At 31.9% G+C, this 25,650-nt stretch overlaps 2 protein-coding genes and 1 long non-coding RNA gene across 3 annotated transcripts; 1 reads left to right on the forward strand and 2 right to left on the reverse strand.

Annotated features, from left to right (window-relative positions):
• Nucleotides 1-1,212: 1,212 nt before the first annotated feature.
• LOC112801128 (phosphatidylinositol 3-kinase, root isoform) lies at nucleotides 1,213-10,504 on the reverse strand. Its single transcript, XM_025843696.3, has 18 exons — nucleotides 9,420-10,504; nucleotides 9,052-9,148; nucleotides 8,500-8,593; nucleotides 7,764-7,916; nucleotides 7,470-7,679; nucleotides 7,101-7,279; nucleotides 6,334-6,481; nucleotides 5,996-6,091; nucleotides 5,318-5,453; nucleotides 5,106-5,227; nucleotides 4,415-4,609; nucleotides 4,052-4,222; nucleotides 3,653-3,790; nucleotides 2,841-2,995; nucleotides 2,371-2,514; nucleotides 2,117-2,264; nucleotides 1,864-2,045; nucleotides 1,213-1,676 (listed from the first exon to the last, which is right to left on the reverse strand). The coding sequence occupies exons 1-17, from the start codon at nucleotides 9,532-9,534 to the stop codon at nucleotides 1,908-1,910; spliced, it is 2,439 nt and encodes an 812-aa protein (XP_025699481.1). The 5' UTR covers nucleotides 9,535-10,504; the 3' UTR covers nucleotides 1,213-1,676; nucleotides 1,864-1,907.
• LOC112801131 (uncharacterized) lies at nucleotides 10,111-14,129 on the forward strand. Its single transcript, XR_003201764.3, has 5 exons — nucleotides 10,111-10,273; nucleotides 11,315-11,532; nucleotides 12,485-12,677; nucleotides 12,972-13,090; nucleotides 13,668-14,129. It is a non-coding gene; the product is annotated as an uncharacterized lncRNA (long non-coding RNA).
• LOC112801130 (polygalacturonase At1g48100) lies at nucleotides 10,933-17,400 on the reverse strand. Its single transcript, XM_025843699.3, has 7 exons — nucleotides 16,322-17,400; nucleotides 14,486-14,617; nucleotides 13,688-13,909; nucleotides 13,553-13,597; nucleotides 13,257-13,464; nucleotides 12,426-12,616; nucleotides 10,933-11,700 (listed from the first exon to the last, which is right to left on the reverse strand). The coding sequence occupies exons 1-7, from the start codon at nucleotides 16,757-16,759 to the stop codon at nucleotides 11,308-11,310; spliced, it is 1,629 nt and encodes a 542-aa protein (XP_025699484.1). The 5' UTR covers nucleotides 16,760-17,400; the 3' UTR covers nucleotides 10,933-11,307.
• Between the last annotated feature and the right edge of the window lie 8,250 nt (nucleotides 17,401-25,650).

Here is a 25,650-nt window from a genome sequence, read left to right on the forward strand (position 1 = left end):
CTTTAATATAGTTTCTGGGCATGTTGCTATTATTATATGCAAGTAGCACTACTTCACCAGTGCACACAAATAATTATATTATATCATTATTCTTGTGCATTACAAATTCATTATCATGAAAAAATAAAACAAATTCTGTGTTGTATCAAAAATAAAATAAAATGTTATGTCATTGTCACCAGCACTCTCATATACAATCCTAAAAGTACATTAATAGTTTTCACAAGGTGGTTTAAATCAATCGAAAATATTTGAAACCAGAAGGAATGATCCAAAAAATATTCATGCCTTCTGATGAAAGCAACACTATTAGATCATTATACAGTATACAACCCTTAAGTCCTAAATTTTATTAAATACATTACAATAATTTATATAATTTATTTTTTAATTAATCCCTGTTAATAGTCTTTACTATCAAATATCTAAGTCTTCATTTATTTTCACTTTAATGTAATTTTTGGTTTTGCTATCAAAATTTCTTTTTATCTCACGTTTTCAAATATTTTATTCTCACTTTTTTTTGGTGTCTTTTTTATTCTCACTTTATAAATTCCTATGTGCCCCTTTTGTTTTCTCGTCTATATAACAGTTAAAAAAATATATATCTAATTAAGAAGTGTAAAATTGGAATTTTTCGTTTAGCTAATGCGTGAATGATAAGCAGCAATGGCTACTATGAGGAGAATTGTTAAGGAGCCAATATTTTTATTAATTTTAATTAATATTTTGAGCTAACATTTTACTTTTATACCATTAAGATATAAAATTTATGATTTAATTTAAAAATATCTTTGTTGACCAAGTATGAACCAAAAATAATAAATTTTATTAGTAATGTAATATTATTCTATTATTAATATTGATACCACAATTAACAAGATACCTTAATTAATATCAATATTGATTCTGCCGTTTCAGTTACTATAGTTTGATTAAAATCAACTAAAAAGACTTTAAACTATAAAAAAAAAAAATCAAAGAAAAAGGTGTGCCTTCAAGACTATGTAGTATGTACTCATAGTTCCACTTAAAAAATGTTTTTCTTCTACTAACATTCGGAATATCAATTAGGTGCCTTCCTTATCATACTCTCATCTTTTTGGAAATTTTGCAATTCCATGACAACCACAATCATCCATATTAGCTTGTCTTGTAAGTTATAACTATCTATTTTATCTTTTGAAACACGTATCAAGTTACTCATTTGAATTTTGGAGTGGATAAACGTGGTCTTCCCATATAATCTATTATTTACATAATATGAAAATTCAGAATTAAGTTTATGATATATCAAGGCGCATACACATACACACGCCAAGAAGGACGACACAGCTATATTTATTTACAAGAAATGTACATCGAACTGGAGATAGTAGACTTTCTTTGAAGCTAACAAAATGATTAGTTACCATTTGTTTGGAGATGCTAGAGTTTTATGCGTTAAGCTGCCATCTTGAGACTAATGCAGGCAGAAGAATGAAAGATAACTAATTTAATTACAGTTGGAGACAATACCACTGCCTCCAAGATACCTAGTTTAGAAATTAGAACTGCGTGTATAAGCTAACTGCACAGTTTTAGTAGGATTAAGACCTGCCTCTGATTATAGAGAAGAGATAACTGCATAGGATGATGAAGATGCTTTAGAAAAAGCCTTTAGACAACACCACATGCTGCAAGCAATAGAGGAGAGGTTAGGACTAGGGAACAAACCCAACAAAAGAATAGAAAATGCAGAATCAGTTGCCAATAATGATGTGCCTAGTGTCTCATTTTATGTGCAAAGGGAATATGCTTCAGTGACTTATGATTCAATTGAAAGCTCAAAATCTGTGTGTTTGGAATACAGCTAGAAATTACCTGGCTAATTACAAAGGTGTAACAACACGCAATAAATATTGGGGTTACCGCCAATACTGCGCCCAGCGATGAATGGTCTCAACCATTTGTGGGAACAATGCACTCACACTCTCGTTGATGAGATCCTGGAAAAAGTGTATGCTGGCTTCATCATCCAAGTCCAAGCGAAACTTCTCTTGAAGCTGTACAGCAAGAAAGTCTAAGAACAAAAGAACAGTAACTGACATAATTATTGTAAGATAAAGAAGCTTACCTTGAGGATTCCTTTTTCAGGATCAGAAGCTATGTCAGGAATATTTGAACCCGCCATTAAGTAAAACAGATTTAAAATTAGGTTACTGGATTTCCGAAGAATGTTGTATGCTTCACAACAATAGGACTTGAACCTTGTATAATATTGGCTGCAGGGAGAAAATGTTAACAATCACTACATTATCTCAATAACTAAAGGCACAAACAACGAGCCATTGTTTTGAATCTGAATGAATTATCCCATGGAAACTTTACCTTTCAGCACCACCCATAGCCTCAACCATTTCCTTGCAAAGCTTCATCGGGGGTGGAAATGGCTTAGGATCTCGCCCAAGGATAAAACCAAAATCAACATGAAAAAGACGTCCATCATCTCTAAGGAGGAGATTATCCAAATGCCTACCAAATAAAAAACTCACTTCAAGCAGGATAGAATATGGATTCCAAGAATAATGTAGCATGCTCATTTGATTAAGTATAAAATACATGATACTCTTTATTGAAATTACATAGAAAGAATTGGAAACAGTTGAGCTGCATAAATGAAAATAGAATTTGTATCCAAACATTAAGACTAGTTTATTTAGAAATAGTTAAGAAACCTACTTCCTTACTTTTATCCTTCTCTATTCCCCTTTAGCCTTCATCTTCTTTTACCAGTGGACCAAAGTTACTACAAACAGCTAATGGAAAATGGTTCGCAGTGAACAAAAATAAACAATTACCTGTCTCCAATACCAAGTATATATGTGATAACAGAGTAGCCAGCACAGCTTTTTATAAATGTTTCAAGACAAGTGGCTGTAATGCCAAAAGGTCCATGGTCATCAGGATGAAACTTCTGCAGGTAGCTTATGATACTACGGTGTTCCGATAGAATCTAGGCAGGAAAGGATTGCACATCAGTATAGAAATTCAAGGCTATACATCCAGCAACCAACCAGCTTATTTACTGAATATCAAAATCTATATCCTAGAAAATTTCAAGGGGGGAAAGAATGAGTTGGATACAGTTAATATGCAACTAACAAACTTCAAAAGCCTATATTTCAAACAGAGAAAAGGACTAGCAACCTTTCCAATGAGAGAACCAAAAAGAAAAAGAAAAAAAAATGTTTGCAATCAAACATATAAACTTGCTCTGACATAGTTGTACCCAAATATAAATTGACGTCCATGACAAAACACACATCTAGGCATTTTCAGATATGTTCAGTGTTTTCAAGGAAGTTATAGGATAAATTATTAAAGAAAAATACTCATTTTCAACTCCTTTAACAAATATTAAGTTATTCACAATGTAGTGATGTGCTGGGATATATCAAATATGAAATAAAATGAAAATAAGATTGGGAATACTAAGACCAAAGCATTAGCTTAACAGGAATGTGGTTACTTGCAAAGTAACAAAGGTTCACTTCTACATTAAAAACTTTATATAGTGACAAAGGAATCTTCAGTCACCAAAACACAAAAGGAAAAGGAACAGCACTGAATCCAGACTAACAAAAGAAACAACTCTGAAAAAATACCATACCTGTGCTAGCGAACGGGATGGAATGAATTCCAGCATGCCTTCATCTTGCCCAGTTGCTAGCACCATGTATGGTGTTAAGTGCAGGTCAAGATTTTCCAACTTAAGCAATCGATCCATTAGTGATACCATTTGAACAACCTACAAAACAGAATTCATGTAATGAAACTCATGCCTTCAGAAGATTGATCTATAAATTCAAGTAGAATCCCTAAGTGTGTGCATAAGCAGACAGGCAAGCCTATGTTTGGCAGTGCTCATATGCACACGTACACAGGCATCTATGGCAACTGTATTTAGAGCAGAAGAAAGAAGAAAGAAGAAAGAAGAAAGAAGAAAGAAGAAAGAAGAAAGAAGAAAGAAAAGAGAAAGGGGTGGAGAAGTAATGTTTTGTAGGAATACCAATTGGTCCTGTCGAATGTCATCACCCTTTTTAAATATGATTTTACAGGTTCCACCATTTGCTGTTCTAAAAGTAAGCCGCAAAGGATGCAGCGCACTTTTAAATATTGACGACTCTGAGGGTACAATCCCAGTGATGAGGACACCAGGCGCCAGAGGTGATCGTATTGGCTGCAATTGAAAGTAGCGTCAATACATTTGAAAACTTTTCTAAGATTTCAATAGATATAATTACTGGAAATACATTGGTTAAATACAAGAGATTAAATAGTTGTCTTACCTATAAATACCATTCATTGAAGTAAAACTGTAAACAGACAGATAAAAACAACAAATGACTATGCCAGTTCATAGACTAATTACCTCATCAAAATAAGTAAGCTCACTAAGAAGACCAGATAGCAATTGTCGGAGCTTTTCAATCTTCTTCTGTGTATTGCCACGGACATTTCTCACATCTCTTGTGATTGAACACAACTGAGCAGTCAACTCTGTCTGACGCACCAAACTCTGCCAAAGTTTAAACCCATCTTCCTCTCCATTCACACCAGCTGCCATCTGAAACAGGGCATAATAATTTAATTTCAGAATGAATACATTTATTTTATTACACATCACAATGATGCTGGATACAATCCAAGATTAATAGGCCAAACTATATTTTCTTCAAACATTTATTGCATGTATGCGACAAATGACATCACAATGTTTTAATTAAGCAAGAAAATAACTAAATATAGACAGGGTGGTCTTCGCCAAAGTTTTCATTCTTAAAATCAAAAAATTAAAAAAAAAAAACTTATTCAGAGATAATGACAAATTTTAAAAATGTCAGAATAACATGATTTTGTGATGTAGGAGTATAAACGAGGTAAAAATGTCTTAGTTATTAGGTCCAAACTAGCACAAGAAGAAATATACAATATCTTTTCAAGCAATATTTTTCAGATGCAGGTAGAAGAAGGGTACAGTCTACATATTATGACAATGAGAACCATAGACACAAAAATTACTGAAGCAAATGCTCATGAATAAGAAATTTATGAGTTCACACCTTCATCATATTCTCCTCCAATATCTCGTAAGTGCAGTAAAATCGTTTGGCATATGCAGGGTCATAAAGTTCAACAGCCACATACCAACGAAGGAAGCTTGCCAATTCAATATTACGTAATGCTGTCAGAGTTAAAAAGGTTTCCTTCATCAGACAAACCAATTTTAATTAGAATTAGAACATAAACTTGCTCTTAAACCATCTGCACATACCACGTTGGACAAGGAAATGAGAAAGGCGAGATTTGTCAGAGCGCTCAAACCTAAGAGCCTGAACCAGCTGAAGCAAGTAACATTCAAGCTCCTCATCATCAGCTCTTTCAAGAACACTAACAGCATAAGCACGGACCTGAATAGATACAACTGGATTAGGCCTTATATAGCTCTTAAAGGTCCATATATTACTCCTAAAGAAACTTTGAATCGAAGGTGAGATATTAAGTTATATATCTAGACCGAAAGCATGGGCAAGGAATGCCTTGGCAATTTTATCCCTACAACTACTGTTGTGTTAATTGGATGGCTTCCTTTTGGTGTTCTATTCATGGCTATTTCATGGGAATCACATTTTCTAACAGGAGAAGAGATTTGCAGATGTGACAGTCATTTGTTCATTTGTAAATAAAGAACGAAATTTATTAACATGAAGAGAATTGTGCAAAACGACAGGAGGATGAAAGACCCTCCTAACAAGAACAGGCAAGTACATACAAGAGGCAAATATTGAAGCATATATTGTCTCCTCAGTTCTCACCCTATTTGTAATTATCCTTTCTTCAGTATGATAAACTTTCTCTTCTCTATAACCATTATAAACTTTCTCTTCTCTATAACCATTATTCTTTTGGGGTAATATCGATGGGGGGAAATTCATGTATATGCCAAAATTACCTCTTCACTTTCAAAAACAGGAGACAGAAGTTCAAGTGCATCAGAAACATCAATCATTTCCCACTTTCCCATCAATTCTAGTGCTTGTTTTGCTTCCTGAGATGAGATCAGCATTAGAGGATATGAGAATTGGGAACCACTCATTGATAATACATTAGCAAGTACACAATCTATTTTCTAGGTTATATTATTCATACATTGTCTAGTGAAGATGAGTTGATGTATTGAGGCTACAGCCAAATTGTCAAAAGAACTCATTGCTTTAAGTGGCAATGTTATCACTCACCCAAAACCAATAATATAATATCTATTACCAATTCCCAAAACAACAGGCTAACCTGAACATCGCTCCATTCAACACAACGAAGGAACTTTGTGAGAGCCCTCTTTTCAGACATTAAAGAGAAGCGAAATTTCCATAATAGCTGTCTTTCATCTCCACTCAAAGTCCTTGTTGGTGGATACTTCAGTATCCTCTGAATGGACCTAGACATTAAGGAGTCAGTAAAATAGTTAGACAATCATTTTTATGCTAGAACATAGGCATTAAGGTGTCACTAAAATAGTTCAAACAATCATTTATACACGAAATTATCTTAAGTACAGTACTAGACCTCCAAAATTTTCTTTGGATAACATTTGGATGCCACAAAAAAGCATTGAACAAATGGTATTGTCTTCTGACATTGCAAAAATCCAAAGATATATTTTTACCCATATTTACAAAGTATTACTATTTAGAAATTATGGAAAAAAAGCTAATTAAATCTGAATCCATTTAGTTTTGAGATGTTAACCACCAGAGACCAAAGTTTGGTAATGCAGGTGCTGAAATGGGCATGGTTACACATCTGATGTGGCACATGTACAACATAAAAACTGTTCAAGATTTAAAAAATAAAATAAAATTTAAAAAAAAAAGAAAACTTCTCTTTGAAGTGTCCGATCTTCCCAGGTTACTTGAAACTTCAGTAATATGTCAATTGCTTTCACTTTTCAGTTCATAAATGTCGAGAAACAAACATTTTAAGTGCAGAAGAGGTCAAGCCCACCGTACAGTCTTATGATAGATAAAGTAGCAAAGTAAGAATAAATTTGAGCTTACTTTCTCTCATTTGAGCTTGGCTTTAAATCTCTGTCTATGACACCACGGGTCAAGCTTCTGGCCAACTTTAATTGTTTGTGCTCAGAGGGATTTATCTTTCCCACTTCAGGGTCCCAGACAATAACAATATCATTTGTTGAAGCTATAGGGGATGGCATCAAAAAATTTGCACCAGATTCCTACGTATTCTAACAAATAAGAGTTACAACATCTGTAGGGATCTATAATAACGTTTAGTATATAACTGAAAATATTCCGCCACACCCCCCCCCCCAACACACACAAAAAAATGGAATGAACATAATAATAATAATCATAATAATAATAATTAAGCACAAAAAGATAACTGACATTCGGAGGCAAGAATACCTGAAAAACAACCCGATGCTCAAAACTACAAAAATCTACAACCAAGTACAAATGAGAACTTCCATTTTTTAAGCTTTCACGTTCCTTGATTTTCTCCATTGTTTTAAACGTGAGGCGATCTAGCCAGTCCACGCGTGGAATCTGACCTCGCTCGTACTTGTTCACAAGCTTTTCCAACCGCTCTAACTCACCGCGCTCATGCCTGGGGACCTAATGAGGACAATCCATAGTATATTTATCAGCATAGAGGATGGAATGATGATAACATCTAAGATCACTTAAAATGCTAATCACCTTTCCAGGTGTACTAGTAGGGAATGCTCCATCTGCCTCTTTTCCTGGCCAAAGCCTAAGCTTTTGCTTCCCAGTTTTGAGCTGTTTTTTTCTGTTAAAGAGAAGAATTGTGGCTCCTCCAACCAATCCGTCACCATGTGAAACATCCCAAACCTATTCAAACAGGAATATTGATAACCATATCAAAATTCAAAATCATATTTTGTAATCACCCAATTACATAACAAAATAGCTGTTAAGAAATGAATGCAAGCTGGATAACTAACAGTGCTAGAAGCAAGTAAACATAACATTTTAGACTAAGGCATAGGAATAGGTATTTTGAAGAAAAATCAAACGGAAATTCACAATAAACTCTGGTGACATTTAATTTTCACTATTGGGGTGTAGAAATATTCTTTGGGGATTTGACTTATATTAAATTCTAAAACTTCAAATATTCTAAAATTTGGTAGGCTAAGGTAAAGTTAATGTTTCTTGACTGAGTGTTTTCAGGATTTTCATTCACAGCAAAATCGTAATTCTTATGGAATTATGAGAAGGCTATACATCCTTTGTCATTTTATTTACCATGTTATTGCTCCCTACTAACCGTGCAGCAATTAGAAACAAGGCAAAAAGAAAAAAAAAAAAAAACATGTTTCAATCATGGATAGATGCAACAAGTACAAAAGGAACTCCAAGATCTTGTTCTATCGTGCTTGAAGTAAGCATGTAAGCCTAAGTTGCCACTTACAGTGAAAGTTAGTTGTGATTGAGCAGTTAAGTCTCGATATTTAGTTGTCAACGTGATGAGCTCATTCCAACAATATGGTCCTGAGGACTCCAATCTTCACGAGAAGAATTGTAGATATCAAAATCCAAAGATACAGAAAATTGTCAGCAGAAACATATCAAATCCCTAATCTAGTAATAATTGTCAGCATAAACATATCAAATCCCTAATCGAGTAATAATTGTCAGCATAAACATATCAAATTACTGATGGAGTAATAAACATGAGCTACCTAACAGGAGAAAACATGCTAACAAGAAGAAAAGAACGAGAATCCCATGGAATTTGTACTTAGATTAGATCTCCAATATTTTCAAGAGAACATCTATGAAGTTGGAGAACACATTATAGTAACAGTAATAACAAAAATAATAGTAATGACTAGGGCAAAAATCAAAACCTCCATTCCTCCCATCCCTATAACTGTTCTGCATGTGAGATTCACTACCCAGGAGATAAGGATCAGAACTTCAACACTAAAAAAGCTGTCAAATTTGACATTTATAAAATAACCTTGTTCTCGTGGGAAGGCCAAATTGTGCACCATCAATGTATAATGCACACTCAACATACAACTCTCCCGTTCTATCTTCTGTAGGGACATTACTTTCTGCATTTTGAAAAACAAAGATTCAAAAACCAAAAAGGAACACAGGACCAAGCACATTAGACTAATTCACAACAATATTCTACTATATTATACTAACGTTCAATCACCAAGCTCAAGAAATCAATGAAACACGGTATTAAAATGATAACAGATAACAATCCTCAATTAAACTGACTACTTAACCAATTTTTTTTTCTATAAAAAAAAAAGGAAAAACAAAACTCCGAACAAACTCAAATTAGTAATATTGGTGAAGTTTGGTAAATTGAACCTGAATTGGGGGATTTGACGGGAAGGGGCAAATGGCCTTCAAGGCGGTCGACGCGGAAGGTGACGGGGAGATTAATGTCGCACGAAAGGAAGAAGCGGAACTCGTTCCCAGTCATGTGAGCTGAAAGGGATTGTTTGTGATTCAGATGCTTTCTTTTGCTTTTTCTTAATGAGGAATTAGGGTTCTTCTTCTTCTTCTACTCCAAGATCGTTTTAGAGGCAGCTTTTCCTGTGTGTTGCCAAAATGGAGAAGAACATAGAGTAAGCAAACGGAGAGAGGAACAAAGTGGCGGCAGAGAGCGGCTACCGAGGAGAGCAGAGTGGCGGCAACGAGACTAGGAGGCTCAAAAGATAAAAGCGGTCGTGAAAGGCACGCAAGAGAAGCGATGGCAAAAAAGGCGCATCGACAATGTCGCCGGCGATATGGCAGCCGCGAATGATAGTGAAGGGTGAGATAAGTGGGAAACCTGGCTAAACCGAAACCTAATTAATTTGGTTCAACCCGATCGCGTGACTCGAAGTACGTAACACTAATCCGATTGACTGACTAGAGTATAGACCGGGTAAGACTATTTATTTTTCGGTTTTTGTTTTTGGTCACGGCCTGGTAGGCCAAGGGCAGAGCCCAACAAACAGAATCCAAACCCCACAAAAACCCGCCCCGAAGATCCTCCTCTGATCCTTTCGACTGCTGGGACTTGAGGAATTGGTATCCGTGGCCACCAACCCACAGGGCGGACCTTCCAGCGGCCGCCTAGTCCAGCTCCAAACTCGTTGCAGATTCAATCGGGCCGACTCTGGCCCAAACTACGGCCCTACACCCCGGCGAGTCTACGATTAACCATTTCAGATAAAGTTAACCTTCTATTATATTCTATTCTTTTTTTATGAACAAAAACAGAAATACATGAAAGAAAGTCTTGTAATCTAATCCTGTTTTATCTTAACTAATTTAATTACGGGTTAAATATGATATTTGTGATACTTATAAAATATAATTAAATATATTTTTTGGAGTTATTGGTAAGAGCATTTTATACTTAACTTTAAAACACATAAAATTGACTATAATTATGCACTATCATTATGTATGTACTTGCTCTGATTCTTAAATATGATTCCATGTAATTCTTTAGTTTAGGAGATTCTTGGTATATAACTTTTTCTTTTATTTTTTATTTTGGTGGATGATGATATTTTAGTTTTAATCCTTATTAGTTATTTATGTATTATTTTGTAGGTTTTGGTCCTTGCTTTCAGAGCTGCTAATTTGATTTTTGGTCTCTCAAATTATCTGTTCTTATATTTTTTAAGTTTTCTGCGTTTTTCATATTGAATTTTCCCTTGTTTTTCAAAGAAAAATTGATCTCTGTAGTTACATTTAATTTAATTTTAGTTCCTCAAAACATCATGACAAGAAATCATAGGGACCTAGGATATGATGTCAAAAAAGTATTTTATGAAGCCCACAAACAAAATTGTAATCCAACTTAGGTGTCATCACTCATCAACAATGGAATTCAAAGCTCATTTTTATTGCATACATAGATGCTTGCTACAACTTGTATAATAAGATCTCACACTAATGCAATTTGGCAAAGCTACAAGGCTCTGCCATTTCACAATACTTTTTGGCCTCTTGCTGATCGCAGGGCTTGTAATCTGTATATATTCTCATGATAATGATGATAATAATAATAATGGCAACCTAATGAAGAAAATTTCCTATAATATAGGGCTCTGATAATAATGTACACACATGCTTGCTTTCATGTCTAACTAGCTAACATTGTGAAGGGATATATCTAAAAACTGCTTCACCCTTCTCAGGTGATCCAACAATGAACAGCCACTTGAAATTTACATATCTCTTTCATTGGTTTAATGGTTCAACAGATATCATGATCGGTTTGAATCCGGTTGCTCGATGGCTTCCCGATCTGTAAACAATCGATAGTAGGGACAGTGGGGGATCTCAGTTCTCCATAAGTCTGCCAGCAGAATGGATTACATAGATGGTATTGCTGCTGAACTGGTTTCAGCTCCACCTTGTTTAACGACACGTCCACGCATGGCAGGCTATCACTGCATGCGAAGTGAACCGGCTTTACCGTGTAAGTTCCCTTAATTCTGTCATAGTTGATTCCTTCCAGAGACACAGCTGATGTGTGGTTTGTGCATGTTCTTTTGTCACAATAGAATTGGTCAATCACAATAGGGAGTTGAACTTCAGAAACCTGTATGTTTGAGAATAGTACCCCCTGCACTGATCCTGAACCACCCTGCATACATTTTATTTGATTTTGTTCATCATACTCGGAAATGTTTTATAAGTAACAAAACAAAAAAGAAGTCTATTTTTACTCCGTATATAATTGGTTAAATTATTCTGTCAGTTCCTGTAATTTTACCAAATTTGTAATTAAGTTCTTGTAGTTTAAAAACTTCCAATTTGGTCCCTTTACCATTTTGAAAATCATTAGAATTAACATAATATTCTGAAAATGATAGGACGTTTAGGTTTAGGGACTTAGCACTTAAGTGTGGATATTTTCAATTTGAGGAAAAATATTCTGGTAACTCTAACGTCTTTAACACAACAAAGACCTAATTACAAAATTCAAAACAGTGTAAAGACCCAATTGAAAGCTTCTTGATTATAAATTTAGTAAAATTATAGAGACCAACACAATAATGTAACAAATATAATTTTCATCTTAGGGTAATGTTTGGTTGGCAGATAAAAATTGTGTGAAATTTTCATGGATGAGTCTAAATGTGTTTCTCTGTTTGCACTCCAATTTTCATCTTAAGGTAAGCCGTGTGGTTGTGGAGAAAAAAATGGTGTGTAAATTATTCCGCTACATTTTTACTTTCAACCAAATATACTCTAATTTACTTTCACCTTTTCAGTGAACTAATTCAATTCTGTACTCCAAAATTTCCCAACTTGTTTACAAGGTTTTCATTTTGTGGTGAGAAATGATTTTGTACAAATTGTTAGTACCTGCCATGTCTTGATTCTGACACCATTCATTGTGTTGTGCATGTTGACATCTCTGACAGTGATGTTTGAGACACAGGCTCTGGTGTTATCCTTACCTAAGCTTCCAATGCTGATTCCATGTCCTGGCCCACAGTTGACATCGTGCACAAATACATTTGAGCACCCAGTTTGTATGGAAATACAGTCATCACCTGCACCATGGTTGAAATTCAGAACAATACTTATTAACCAACTCAAAAACTACTTTATGGTGTGAGTTATATATGTTTGTGTTTGGTTTTGCTCGTGATGGAGCTTCTCATGTTCTATATCCACCCTGTGTTCTGCTAATTAGAGCTTCAATTAAGGGTTGATAGCAATGATGCAGTGAAAACTTTGTGTTTGACACGTGTCATGTAGTAGATGGCGTGTAGCATTGGTAGTTTGTTTGCTTGCCATGTGATAGGATAATGCTATGCTCTTTTAAAACTAATATTTACTTTTTTTGTTTTGATTTGTTTTAAGTAACTTTATGTTAGTTGACCTTATAAGGTTTTTTTTTTTTAGGTTTTTTTGTGCTTATCTAATCCTTGAAAAGAAGTGTTGGAGCCACGGTTGAGTTGTCTCCATATAACCTCAAAGCCACAGGTTCAAGCACTGGAATCAGCCACTGATATAATTACCAGGTTAGGCTTCCTACATTATACGTTTTGGATGTGGCCGTTCCCTGACCCCTGCATTAATGACTTGGCGCGGGATACTTGTGCACCAGGCTTATTCAATCATTGAGACTCAATTGTTTTAATGATCATTGTAATTACTTATATATAATTGAAGTCTTGAAGTAATTACCACATGCTAAGTTGCTGGTATGAATCATCACATTTTTGGAATTCTGAAGGTGAATTCCATCTGTATTTGGGCTGTTACCAGGGGATGATATGCTAACATCATGGACCAGAACCTCATTGCAGTTGTCAAACTTGAGGTGGCATTGAGGACTATTTTGAATTGTTATGCCTGTCACTACTGCGTTAAAACTCCCATAAAATCTTAATGCCTGTGCAAATTAGAAAAACAAGATTATGTTAAAACAGTCCCTAAACTTGATTCAAAACGCTCTTTGTGGAGTTTCAAACTGATCTTACAGTTGGCTTGATGCTTGGCATTTTCCTCCCCATAGCACTCTGAACCTAGTATAGTTGAAGCATAGTACATTATTAGTTTCAATTTGTTGATATTTTGTCATGTAAAATTTTGTAGAAGTAACAAAGATAATTTACCGGCACCGGTGGTTTCCATGTGTGGTTTAAAGGGACTATGAGCTTTTCTTCACCATCTATAGGGTTATCAAATGGCTGGTCTTCCCACCAAACTGAGCCTCTTCCATCAATGACACCCTTTCCTTGAATGGTGATTCCCACCAGCTTTGTAAACTCCAGCCATTGTAGCAGTCCTCCACACCAAGCATTTGCATTTGTTGGAGCAATAATTGTACCATCAAGCTGACACAAATAATTGTACCACCCTTATTAGCCTAGTTTGCGTTGTTGCTACATTATTTTTATTTTTATTTCTAATATTTAGAACTTATATAATAGACAGAATTGTTACAAATGTTCTAGAAATCATAAGGACTGTTAGTTGAAATAAAACAATAAGACTGGTTTATGTAAGTCAATACTCAACAGCATATTTCATCATTTTGTCTACTCAATTTTGACAGTATTGTGTCACTAAAGTATTTTCAATATTACTGCTGTTATTTTTGTTCCAGCAAAAGATAAGGGAAAAGAAAAAGAAAACAAAAAAAGATGGGATGGTAGTTAATGCAAAGTTTTCAGGACAAAATGCAATAACTGTTCTATGTTATGTAACTTTCTGAATTAGCAACAAGACATTGGCAAGTCATTTGTCTTTTGTTAAACCATGTTTTAGCCTGGTGATTTGTGAATATTGGGATGCGGATTAGGAGCACCCTTTGTTCACATGTTACCTAGTACCTACTACCTAGCCTTGTGTTTTTCCATTATTTTTTTTCCTGCTGCTTTCAGTTTTGGTCGTTGTGTAACTTGTGTTACCTGAAAAACAATGCTTGGTTTGCAATATGGCCCTGAGAATGAAATAGGCCCCACATAGAAGGTGTAATCTGCTGGGACTAGCATTGTTGATGCCTCTACCTTGCAAGCTGCTCCCCATGTGGCTTGGAATGCCTGCATTGCAATTGCAATGTAGCTTTTTCAATTTTATAAGTGGCAAACCATAAAAAACAAATAAGGTTATGAGATTCTAGAGTTCACTAAGTTTTTGTAGAGTTATGTAATGGTCAAATGTTAACTTGTGAACCCAATTTTAGAAGTTGATAAGTTAACTCAAAAGAGTTTAATAATCTTATCAGGAGCAAATTATATTAATTCGTTCTTACTGATTTACTACTTTACTTATTAAATGTGTGTAAAAGTAATAAATATAAAATCAGTTGCAATGATAAGTTGTTTATAACTTAATTAAAAGCTTTGAGTTCAACTTATGGAAATAGGGGGAAAATATATTTTTTTATAAATTATATATAATGAAAAGCATTTTAGAAAAGAAAGTTGGTACCAACTTTTTTCATATCTTTATTATATGTAGTATAGAAGTATAGATACTCGGCTACTCGCGCAGTCTGTGGAGCACAAAGTGAAAAATATTTCAACCAATAATTGAGTAACATTTTAGATAAAAATGTGTGTTGTATCAATTGAAAGTTGAAATAGAAGACCAAGTTATCTAATACTTCATGAACACTCCACAGCACAGTAACAAGGTTAGGTGTTAGTTTGTTCCTGTGGGTGTCTAACAATTATTGTGGGAATCATGAGTAACTGCCTGTGAAGGACGAGAATCATTCATCAAGTAGTGGGGGTCCCATCTCTTTGGTTCTGTTGCTTTGTCACCTATTCTATATATATTTCTCACTATTTAACCTTTAATCTATGATATATTCTAGCCTTTTTATGGTAAACTCTTTTATTAATAGCAATTATATGATTTGTGAACACTGATGCAGTATATATGCTCCTAATGAGTAAGACAAACGGCTTTGATAGGTGAGAATACTTGTATGCATATGCTCCTTAATGCCATATTATTCTACAGTTAAATTAGGTAGATGTGACCATCATATTCACAGGTTAGTGAAGGAAAAGATTCTTATTTTGTGATTTTGAATCACCCTATCTTTTAGCTAGGAAAAGGGGAAAAAAATAAATATTTACTCTCTTTTAGTCTTTTCTGCCTAATAAATAACTAAATAAGTGTATTTTTTTTTTGGGATTGTAATAATTGTTTATTTAGAAATTTGAAGTAATAGCTTTGTTAAATGAAAATTAAAAGTATGAAGAGAGAAGAGTGTATATAAGAAAAATATAATTTGGAAAACATAATTTATTAATTTTGTAAACTCATTTAAATTTATCTTAACATTAAAGTAATTTTAATTACTCTCTCAATTTAGGTGTCTAATTAGAATTGGACACCTATTTTGACCAAAGTTGCTTTCTACTCTACTAACTAAAGTGCCAAACATGGTGAAGTGACCAAAAGGAAAAAATTTACCAAAAATTTTCTCTTACAATGCTACTTCCTTACTCCTTAGTAAATCCAAGACAACATAAAAATTCACATGTGACAATGCAATGCTATAACAATGTAGTAAGCAGCATGAAAACTTGTTTTTCTAACTATATCAGTATAGTTCATAACTCAATAAGATTGCCCTGCATGTCCATTGAATTGTGATGAAAACACTGAATTTTTATGGAAAGATTTGAACCACACTAAAAACTTTTCATGTTACCTTGTAAGCAAAAAGCTAAATTATTATAACCAAAATGCTAGTGAATGTTAGACTCAAAAGAGTTCTTTCTTTTTACCTTTGTGTCATCAGTGCTTCCATCTCCCTTAGCTCCAAAATCCAGCACATTGAATATGATAGAATGGCCACCATTGCAATCTTTCGGTGGCGGCGGTGGAGTCGAGGGTACGCCGACTTTCGGCTTGTGACTCTTTGGTGGTGGTGGTGGTGGAATGGTTGTGTATGGTGGAGGATTAGGTGGTGATGGAGAACTCTTTTTATGTGTTGGAGGCTTTGACTTTGATGATCCTCCACCATGGTGATTGTGATTGTGATTGTGACTATGACTATGACCATAATAACTCTTACCTTTCTTCTTATACAGAGAAGATGAGAAAGCTCTGGTATGTCTCCAATGCTTGCCTCTTCTTGCAATGCAGGACTCAAAACTTGAACACCAAATAAGAATTGCAATGACAAGCATGTAGTTCAAGTTCTTCATACTCAATCTACTCATTTTCACTTGTTATGTGGAAAATGGAAGTTGAAAAACTCTGAAGACAGCCAGAGAAAAAGAGAGAGAGAGAGAGAATATGAGAGTTTCTCTGTATTTCCAGAACAAAGTGACGGCTATGTTTATATAAGGAGTGCAATGTGTAATTGAAATCTGAAAATGCAGGCAAACACAAGAATAAATATTTTAACTAAGGTTTTGAGTTGTAATTTTGAAAATGGAAAATATTTCTTTGAAAAATCTATACTCAGCTGTATGAAATTCCAATTACGTGAGGTAAAATATAACTCATTTAACTTGCTTGAGTGATTAGTTTATTCGTCTATTTAAATAAGTGTCACGAATTTAAATTCTGCTTTCTGTAAATAACAATTCATTTACCAATAATAAAACTTTAATTAGAATTCAGATTCGCAGCAGAAAAATAATAAGAAGATAATTCTTCATGGTTCCGGGTATTTGTGTTTCCTCCTCTTACCTAGCTTTTCCTATCTTTTGTCAATTTTTTTTGTGAATTTTGATTAGCATTTATTTCACGATCAGAAATTGGGAATGGCTGCTATTCTCTTGCCACGTATTAAAAAAGTTGTCACATGTGACTAAACCTTTTTTGTTTCAACAGAGGCTCTTTTGGACTGAAGCAGAAATGAACATAAGCCAGAGGGATATTAGGATTATAGTTCTCTTGGACCAGGAAAAACACTAGTTCAGCTATGTGCCACTGCCACCTGTAGTGACTAAACAACCTATTGGTTGTTGGGGTTACAATTGTCATTTAACTGTGCACACATATACACAGTCTTTCATAATTATTATTGGAGGAGGCCATCATAGCCGTATCTACCTGTTGATGTTATTGTCCCAATTTCTTTTTCATTTACAAGCTTAAAACATTAGTTTTAATGTGGATAAGATATATTTATTATTTGATGAAAGCTAGAAAAGAAAATCATTGATCCTGAAATTGAAAAAAACCATATCATATGTGAATTTTGAAACAAAACTGAAACGTCACACATTGTTAAACCAGATTCAGTAATGTTGCTAACCAAACAAAATGGTGGGTCTTGGTTTTCAATGAGGAATTATTGTTAATATCATTGCACTTATCCCTATGATTACATTTGGATTATTTCTTTCCCTTGCTCATACAAACATTATTACAAGTTGTGTATTGTACTAATTAATTAAATTACTTAAACATATAGTATAGTATAGTATAGTATCTATAGTGTAATGAATCAAGATTTGATGGGAAAAGACAAAATGATACACGTGAGTGGGTTTAAAAGGAGTCAAGGGGCACTGATTATAACAGCTCTTAATGATCACAGGAGAGTTCTACTGTGGGGAAAGAATATTAAGGTCCTTAGAGGACCAGTATCTTTGTGCAATTTTTTTTTTTAATTTTAAAACTCATTTGATATTAAATCAATTTATAATTAAAGTATATTTTTTATTCATTTGCACATGTGACACAACCACATTTCACTCCTTTAACTGTCGAAATGACTATTCCACCCTCCAGACAAATAAATTTTTATTATATTTAATTTATTTTTCAATTTTTTTTGACAAATCCAATTATAAATTAAAATTACATTACATAAGTGAATTATAATTAATAAAATAACCTTTCATGTATTAGTGACATACAATTTTATAATTTAAATAGTATCTTTCATATAATAATGACACATAATTTATATTTAAACACTTGTAGAAAAAATCATATTGATATTTTATAAATTGAATAATCTATTACACTAGTTTTTATTCTTATTTATCCTATTTATATTTAAAATTAATTTTATTCTTATAATTATACCTAAACCAAGTATATTCATTGGATTTTTATATTAAAAATGATAAAATATCATTTTACTTTATTTTAAACAACTAAAAAATCATATTAGATGTAACAATGCTTGATTATGTTAGACATTATAATTTTAATTTGATTATTTTTATTTTTTAGTATTTTTTTGTGTTTGTCTATTTTAATCTGATTATGAGAATGTTAAAATTTTAATTTTATTACAAAAATAATAAAATATCTTTTAAACATTAAAGTAAAAAAACTAAATTATTCAATTTAATAGTCATATTTCTATATACACTATTTATATATAATTTAATAATTAAAATTATCCAATTGTATTTATACAACTTAAACTTTTAGAGGAGATTATTAATGACACGTTATTGGTAAAAAAATTTAATGACTCCAGGTAACTTGAGGTAAATATTTTATTTGATTCTTTATTATTTACATCTACTTTAAATAAGAATTAACTCTGACATATAACTGAAAAATCAAAATACAATCAATTAAGAATTTTATCTATAAAAAAAATTATTCATGAGATCTAATCTAGATGTAAATTATCATAGAAAATAAATCATGTAAATATAGATTTTGACTAATAAGTAAGATTGCAATATAGATTTTGGAAGGACTAAAATTATATGAATAAAATTATAAAAAGAATTATTCATGAGATCTAATTGAGATGTAAATTATCATGGAAAATAAATCATGTGAATATAGATTTTGACTAATAAGTAAGATTGCAATATAGATTTTGAAAGGACTAAAATTATGTGAATAAAATTAAATTATGATCGACATGTATATAACCTAGTAATTACAATATTAATTTAAAATAAAAAATGTTAAAAAATTTTCATTTTAAATATATTAAAAACAATTAAAGACTTGATTAAATTTACTTAACTAATAGTATTATACAAATAATAATTAGAATAATTAAATAATATTACTGTATTTTAAATATTTATATTACTCATGATATATATAATTACTAAAGTTTATCTAATAATCTGTGTGAATATATATAAATTACATAGTTTGTAATAAGGGTTTTAAATTGAATATTTACTTTCCTCAATAATTTTGTTGAAAGATTCAAATTAATTATATATTTTTTGGTACCAATAAAATAAAGCAAAGCAAATAAAATTAATATCAATTTTATTTTATTTTTATTAATATAAAAATTAAAGGAATAAATGATTATTTTGATATTTACTTATATATATATATATATATATATTGTTTTTACTAAATTAATTTTACTAAATATATGTTTATTTCAAAAAGTCCATATTTTTCTTTCACTAAATTTATGCCTTAAAATTTTTAGTATAACTGGACCATCTTTTAATTTATTTATTATAATTTTACTAGCTTAGAAGTCATCTATGTAATAAAAAAAATAGTGTGAAAAATTCTCAAAGTCACAATAAAAATAGCATATTCTCTCTAGTCCTTAAAGAACCACTTTATACTTTCCTCACCATAGACAAATCCATGATCACATGCAAACTTCACGGGCCAAGACTTCTGTGTACTTTGTCTTCTTAATATGCCATGAGCCCACTCTCAATTCATTACACACTCATAACTTAACATGTTTCCTCTAATTTCGGCTGTTTCAAGAGTGAACGAATTGAATTGAATTGAATTGAATAAAGGCATTATCAAAACTACTAAGCTCCTTTTAGAGTAATCTTTAGGATATGATATGATGTTGCATATAGAATTGAAATTTTAAAGGAAGGGTTTTGAAACAAATTAAACCACCTTATAAGTTCTAACGCCCACAGATTCTGCAGCTTTTTCTTTTTTTTTTTTTTTTTTCTTCACGGATTTGTTAGACAATATTTTCTGCGCAAATGAATAGGAACAAAAGAAAAAGTACAATGTCATGTTCATGCATTATTTTTGTGCATATGCCTTGCAAATCTATTCAGGTCCCCCAGAAGTGAAAGATTACAAAAAAAAAAGTGATCAATTATCAGAAATTTATTGGCATTATAACTTATAAAATCAGTGTGGTTGGAAAAAAGCATTGTTATTGATTTAGTGTATGGTTAAGAATGTAAGAGTTACCGTACTATTTCTAGCAGAATCATATTCAGGGCAGGGTTATGGCATGATTTTTGAAATCATTGTCCTCTGCATGAATTATGAGGCTTTCATAAGCATATAGACATTTATGTATCTGTTCTTTTATATTCTTGTTGTAAACGAAATTGGTACATACATTCCTCCAACTATATATAATTACATAGTTATACTAGTATCTTGTCGGACACTTTATACTCGTCAAATTTCATCTTGATTGATTATTGTTTATATAACACAAATACACAATAAACACAAAAGAACAACGGTCAAAGAATTTATAAGGAGTATGATTTAAAATAGGTAAATTTTCTGGTGTCTTTTTATTTTGATACTGAACTTATCTTTTAAAGCAAAAACCAAAAATTCTCAAAATTTATTAATTTTTGTATCTTTAAAATCAAACGTTGATTATTTAGTTTTTTTTTTTAACAAATTAGACAGTAGAGCAAGGACCTGTAAAATAATATATTACATGATTATATGAGAGTGTAAGATAGCAATTAAAGTCAACATGATATGATATAATTTTTGGGGGGTGAAAATGATAGGCATGAGGGATTATATAAAGAATGATGAATGATGAAAATACAGGTGTTTGTTTTGTGTTATTTGCATGTTTTTGTAATCTCGAGTACATGAGAGGGAGCTTGTTGAATGTCAGAAATGAGTGTCAGTTGCAAAATGCCAATGCTTGAAAGCCACTCTTCATTCTCATCACACACCCTGCTTTTTTGTGACTCCCCCTTCTTCACCTTCATCATGCATGCCTACACCTAAGGACATCTACAACTCATCACATATTCACATGTATTCTTATTCAACCCTGTTACGCACAAAATTAGCTACTAAGTATAATATAGAATATATGTTAAAATATAAATTAAATAATACATATATTTATATATAAAGACATAATAATTAATTTAGTAGTTAATTTTTTGTGTATATATAATATTTTTTATTCTGTTTAGTGTATTCATTTCTTTTCCTTTTCTATAATTAAAATGTTGCCTTAAATAGTCAATAGTTTTTTTGGCTAATATATAGCTAATAGTGATAAAATGGGAATAAAAAAAAATAATTATTCATGTTTTTGGTTAATCTCTGTTTGCAGACTCTGTAATATAAGTGTAAATTATAATAATTTGTATGTACATGCGTCTGTAAAAACTGATAAAATATCAAGAGTTTGATATATTGGCTATTGGCCAAAAGTTATTAATTCTCTAGAGTTTCTAATAAATAATAAAGTCATTTCTGTTGATTTACATTTTATTTCTTTCTCTGCTCCAGCTATGGTGATAAAAATAAAATACGGCGTGCCCCAATAAAATAAAATAAAATAAAATAAAATTCACCCCATTCTTGACAATTATCTCGAAAGATATCAAGAGGAGAGTGTGTCGTATCGTACGATATACGACCATCTTAATCTTAACAATCTTTTTGTGGCTATGAATGTATGTAGTGTTGTGTCTCTCTCGTGAACATTTAAATCGTCTCGTGAACGGCATGGCATGCACACGAAGATCATTAGGGTTGCTTCTCATCCATTATTAATTTCGTATACGATTATGTTATTTAAAATTAAAATTATATATTTTTATATTTTGATAATATTTTTTAAAAATTATTATTTAATAATAAAAAACATTTTTTTAATTTTAATAATACTTTTAAAATATTATAACTATTATATAATCACAACAGTATACTTAAGTTTGGTTTGCTAAAATTTTTACTTTTTGAAAGTAGTTCATAAAAATTGTCTTTTAAAAGACAGTTTTTTAAAATCTGTAACACTCGTGTTTGATAAAATTAAATTAAAAATAACTTTTAATAAGTACAAACACTACAATTGTGTTTGGTAAAACAGCTTTTAAAACTTAAAAAAATTATAATAAACATGTTTATAACAAAAAATAATTTTTTTTCAAATTCTTTAAAATTTTATATAATATTTTAGAATAAAATAATTTTAAAATAAAAAATTATTTTATATATTGACTCACCTTTACGGATTACAAAAAAATGAGACATATATCTCAAATAAACTACTCTTATGATTATATATCTATATTTACATATGTATATACATGTTATTATTATTTTGACTAATATTCATGCAAGAAAAATTTTATGATTGGTTTTCATAAACCAAGTCAACTTCTTCACATTTTAAAGAACAAATAAAAACAAACAAATATCATAAATTTACTGAAAAAATACAAAAATAACGTAAAAAAAATAATATAAATAGATAAAAGTTTATACCTAATATATAGTAGAGATGTATTTATGTTAAAATTTGTGAAGATTAGGTTAAAAATAAAAAATATACGAAGACTGTTAAAAAATAAAAAATATAATAAAAATTCCAATGGCAATATAATAGCAAAAAATATATAAGAAAAATAAATAAAATTTAATAAGTACAACCAATTTTAAAAAAACTTCCGTTTAGATGCTCTTTTAAAAGTCGCAAATATAAATACTTAAATTTTTTAATTTACCAAAAACAAAATAAAATATTTATACTTTTTAAAAGTACAAACACTTGTTAAAAATATTATACCAAACCAAAACTTAGGCTACTAGTTAACTATGCGCTCCTCACTGTTTCTTCAGTTGACTTATAAATTTAGCACGAGAATCAAATTGGTTTTTTATTGTTCAAATTATAATTAAAGATTAGAATGATAAATAAGTTTATAAAAATTTACATTTCGTATGAATTAATGTCTAAAAAAATATTAATAAATTTTTTTATGATAGTAAATATTTATTGATAAGTTACGCTAAAATTAAAATTTTTTATTTTAATTATATAAGAGTCAATCTTAAAATAATATATCTATATCTGTTATCATAAAAAAATTTATTAATATTATTTTTAAATTAATATATTTAAAGTTTAAATTTTTAAAAATTTATTTGTTACTTTATTCATAATTATTAAATTAGTTTTTTAGGTAATGAATCGGTCCAATTAATGACATTAACGAAAGTTTGATGTAAAGCATTAACTTATACGTGTCATGCATTAGACATACGAACATAATAGAAAAAGTGTTTCAATGATTTGAATCTATTTATATGACCAATTTAGTCATATATAGAATAAAAATAGAAGAGCAATTCAAATTGTTATCTCTAACCATAATCATTATCGTGCTGAAAAATGTACTACAGATAAATATCAATGGAAGTATAGAATTAGTAATTCATAAGGTTATATTAGGTTTGTTCGAGTGAGTTTTTTTTTTAAGACATTTCTTAAAATGGTCTTATTTCGAAAGATTTTTTGAAAATCTAAAGATAATTTAATATTTAAATAGTTTATATAAAAATATTTTTTATTTATCAATTATATTTAGATAAAAAAATATAAAAATATTTTTATTTATTTTTTATGTTAATTTTTTTTTAAAATTGAGATAAATTTATTAAAAACACAAGAATGTAACTTTTATTTAAAAAATTCTAAAATACACTAAAATTTTATAAATTTTTTTTTGTATGATGTAATAGCATCCAAACATATATTGTTCTTTTCTGCTCCAATGGACCAATTGTATTATTATTATTATTATTATCGTATATTCATTGAAGAAAAATTTGATGAAAATGGAATAAATTGCGGTTGGTGGCTTTAACCGACAAATTATTGCACTAGTGTCCCTACTTTAAATTTGTTGCTTACAAGTTAAAATAGTTTATGGGAACATTATATAAAAGTTTATAGTTATGTCATTCTCCCTAAGAAGAATACAATTATATGTTTTTGGACCCGTTCCCCCGGTCGGTTACTAACAGAGAAGGGATAAGTATTGTTTTGGTTCCTCATGTTGAGGGTCGGAATTAAAATCATTTTCAACGTAATTTTCGATTTAGAATCATACTTAATATTTTTTTTCGTATTAAAATTCTTCTTTTTAATAAATTTTTTAATTTTATTCCTAAACTACCCTTAATCCCCAGCGAGCTACCGCTTCTCCTCTCCCCTTTCTTCTTCCTCTTCTCTCATCTCTTTTCTGTCCCCTTGCTCCCATTCTCCTCTCCTCTGCCACACGACCAGCTTTTCCCCTCTTCCCTTTCTTTTTCCTCTTCTCTCATCTCTTCTCTGTCTCCTTGTCCCACTCTCCTCTACTCTGCCACCGAACAGCTGCCGCGCCCCTCAGTGACGCTGTTGCCACCCAACCTTCGCCACTGCGCCCTTACCGGCATCCCAACCTATCACCACCCCCTGTCCGAACCCTAACCCAGCCAACTACCCCCGCGACCCTCTACCCTCTTCTCCCCCTTGCGTCTCCTTTCAGCGTCGAACCACCATCGCGAACCAACCTTTCCATGGCCGAACCACTGACCCGTAGCCTCCACCATCTACGAGCCATGGCGACCCAACTCAGCGCCGCCGCGGCGTCCAAGCCCCTCCCCTTCGTGCGAAGCCCTTTCCCCTTCTCCTTGTTCCATCGCTCCTCCCACTGTCTTCGAAAGTTAGAACAGGACAAAATCCCTGTTTCCATTTCACTGCGTCCTGACCGCTGCCATGTCGCCAGCGCCACCACCAGGCCAGCTAAGTTGCTCTGCCCATTCCTCACCACCATGTTTCCTTCTCCTTCCCTGCTCCAATTTTCTGCTTCCCAGGTGGTTAGAAAATCTGAGCTGGATAGTGGATTTAGGTTTTTTGTTTTGATTAATGCTCCTGTTTAAAAATGTTGCTGTTTCATTGATTTGCCCAGTGCTAAATTGGCTTGTCTGATTCTGCTGCACCCCTGTCTCTTGCTGCTGTGCGTTTGTTCATGGCGGTTTGGAGTGAACCAGCTGCTAAATATTGTTAATGGTTGCTTGTGCAGGGATGATTTTTGCTCAATGTATGAATTTAAGTTGTTATTGCTGCTGAATTCTTGTTTCAATGTGACCTTCATTGTTGGATTCAGTTGGGTGTAATTGTTTGAAT

Source organism: Arachis hypogaea, chromosome 5 (assembly GCF_003086295.3).
Source record: "Arachis hypogaea cultivar Tifrunner chromosome 5, arahy.Tifrunner.gnm2.J5K5, whole genome shotgun sequence".
Classification (NCBI taxonomy): Eukaryota; Viridiplantae; Streptophyta; class Magnoliopsida; order Fabales; family Fabaceae; genus Arachis; species Arachis hypogaea.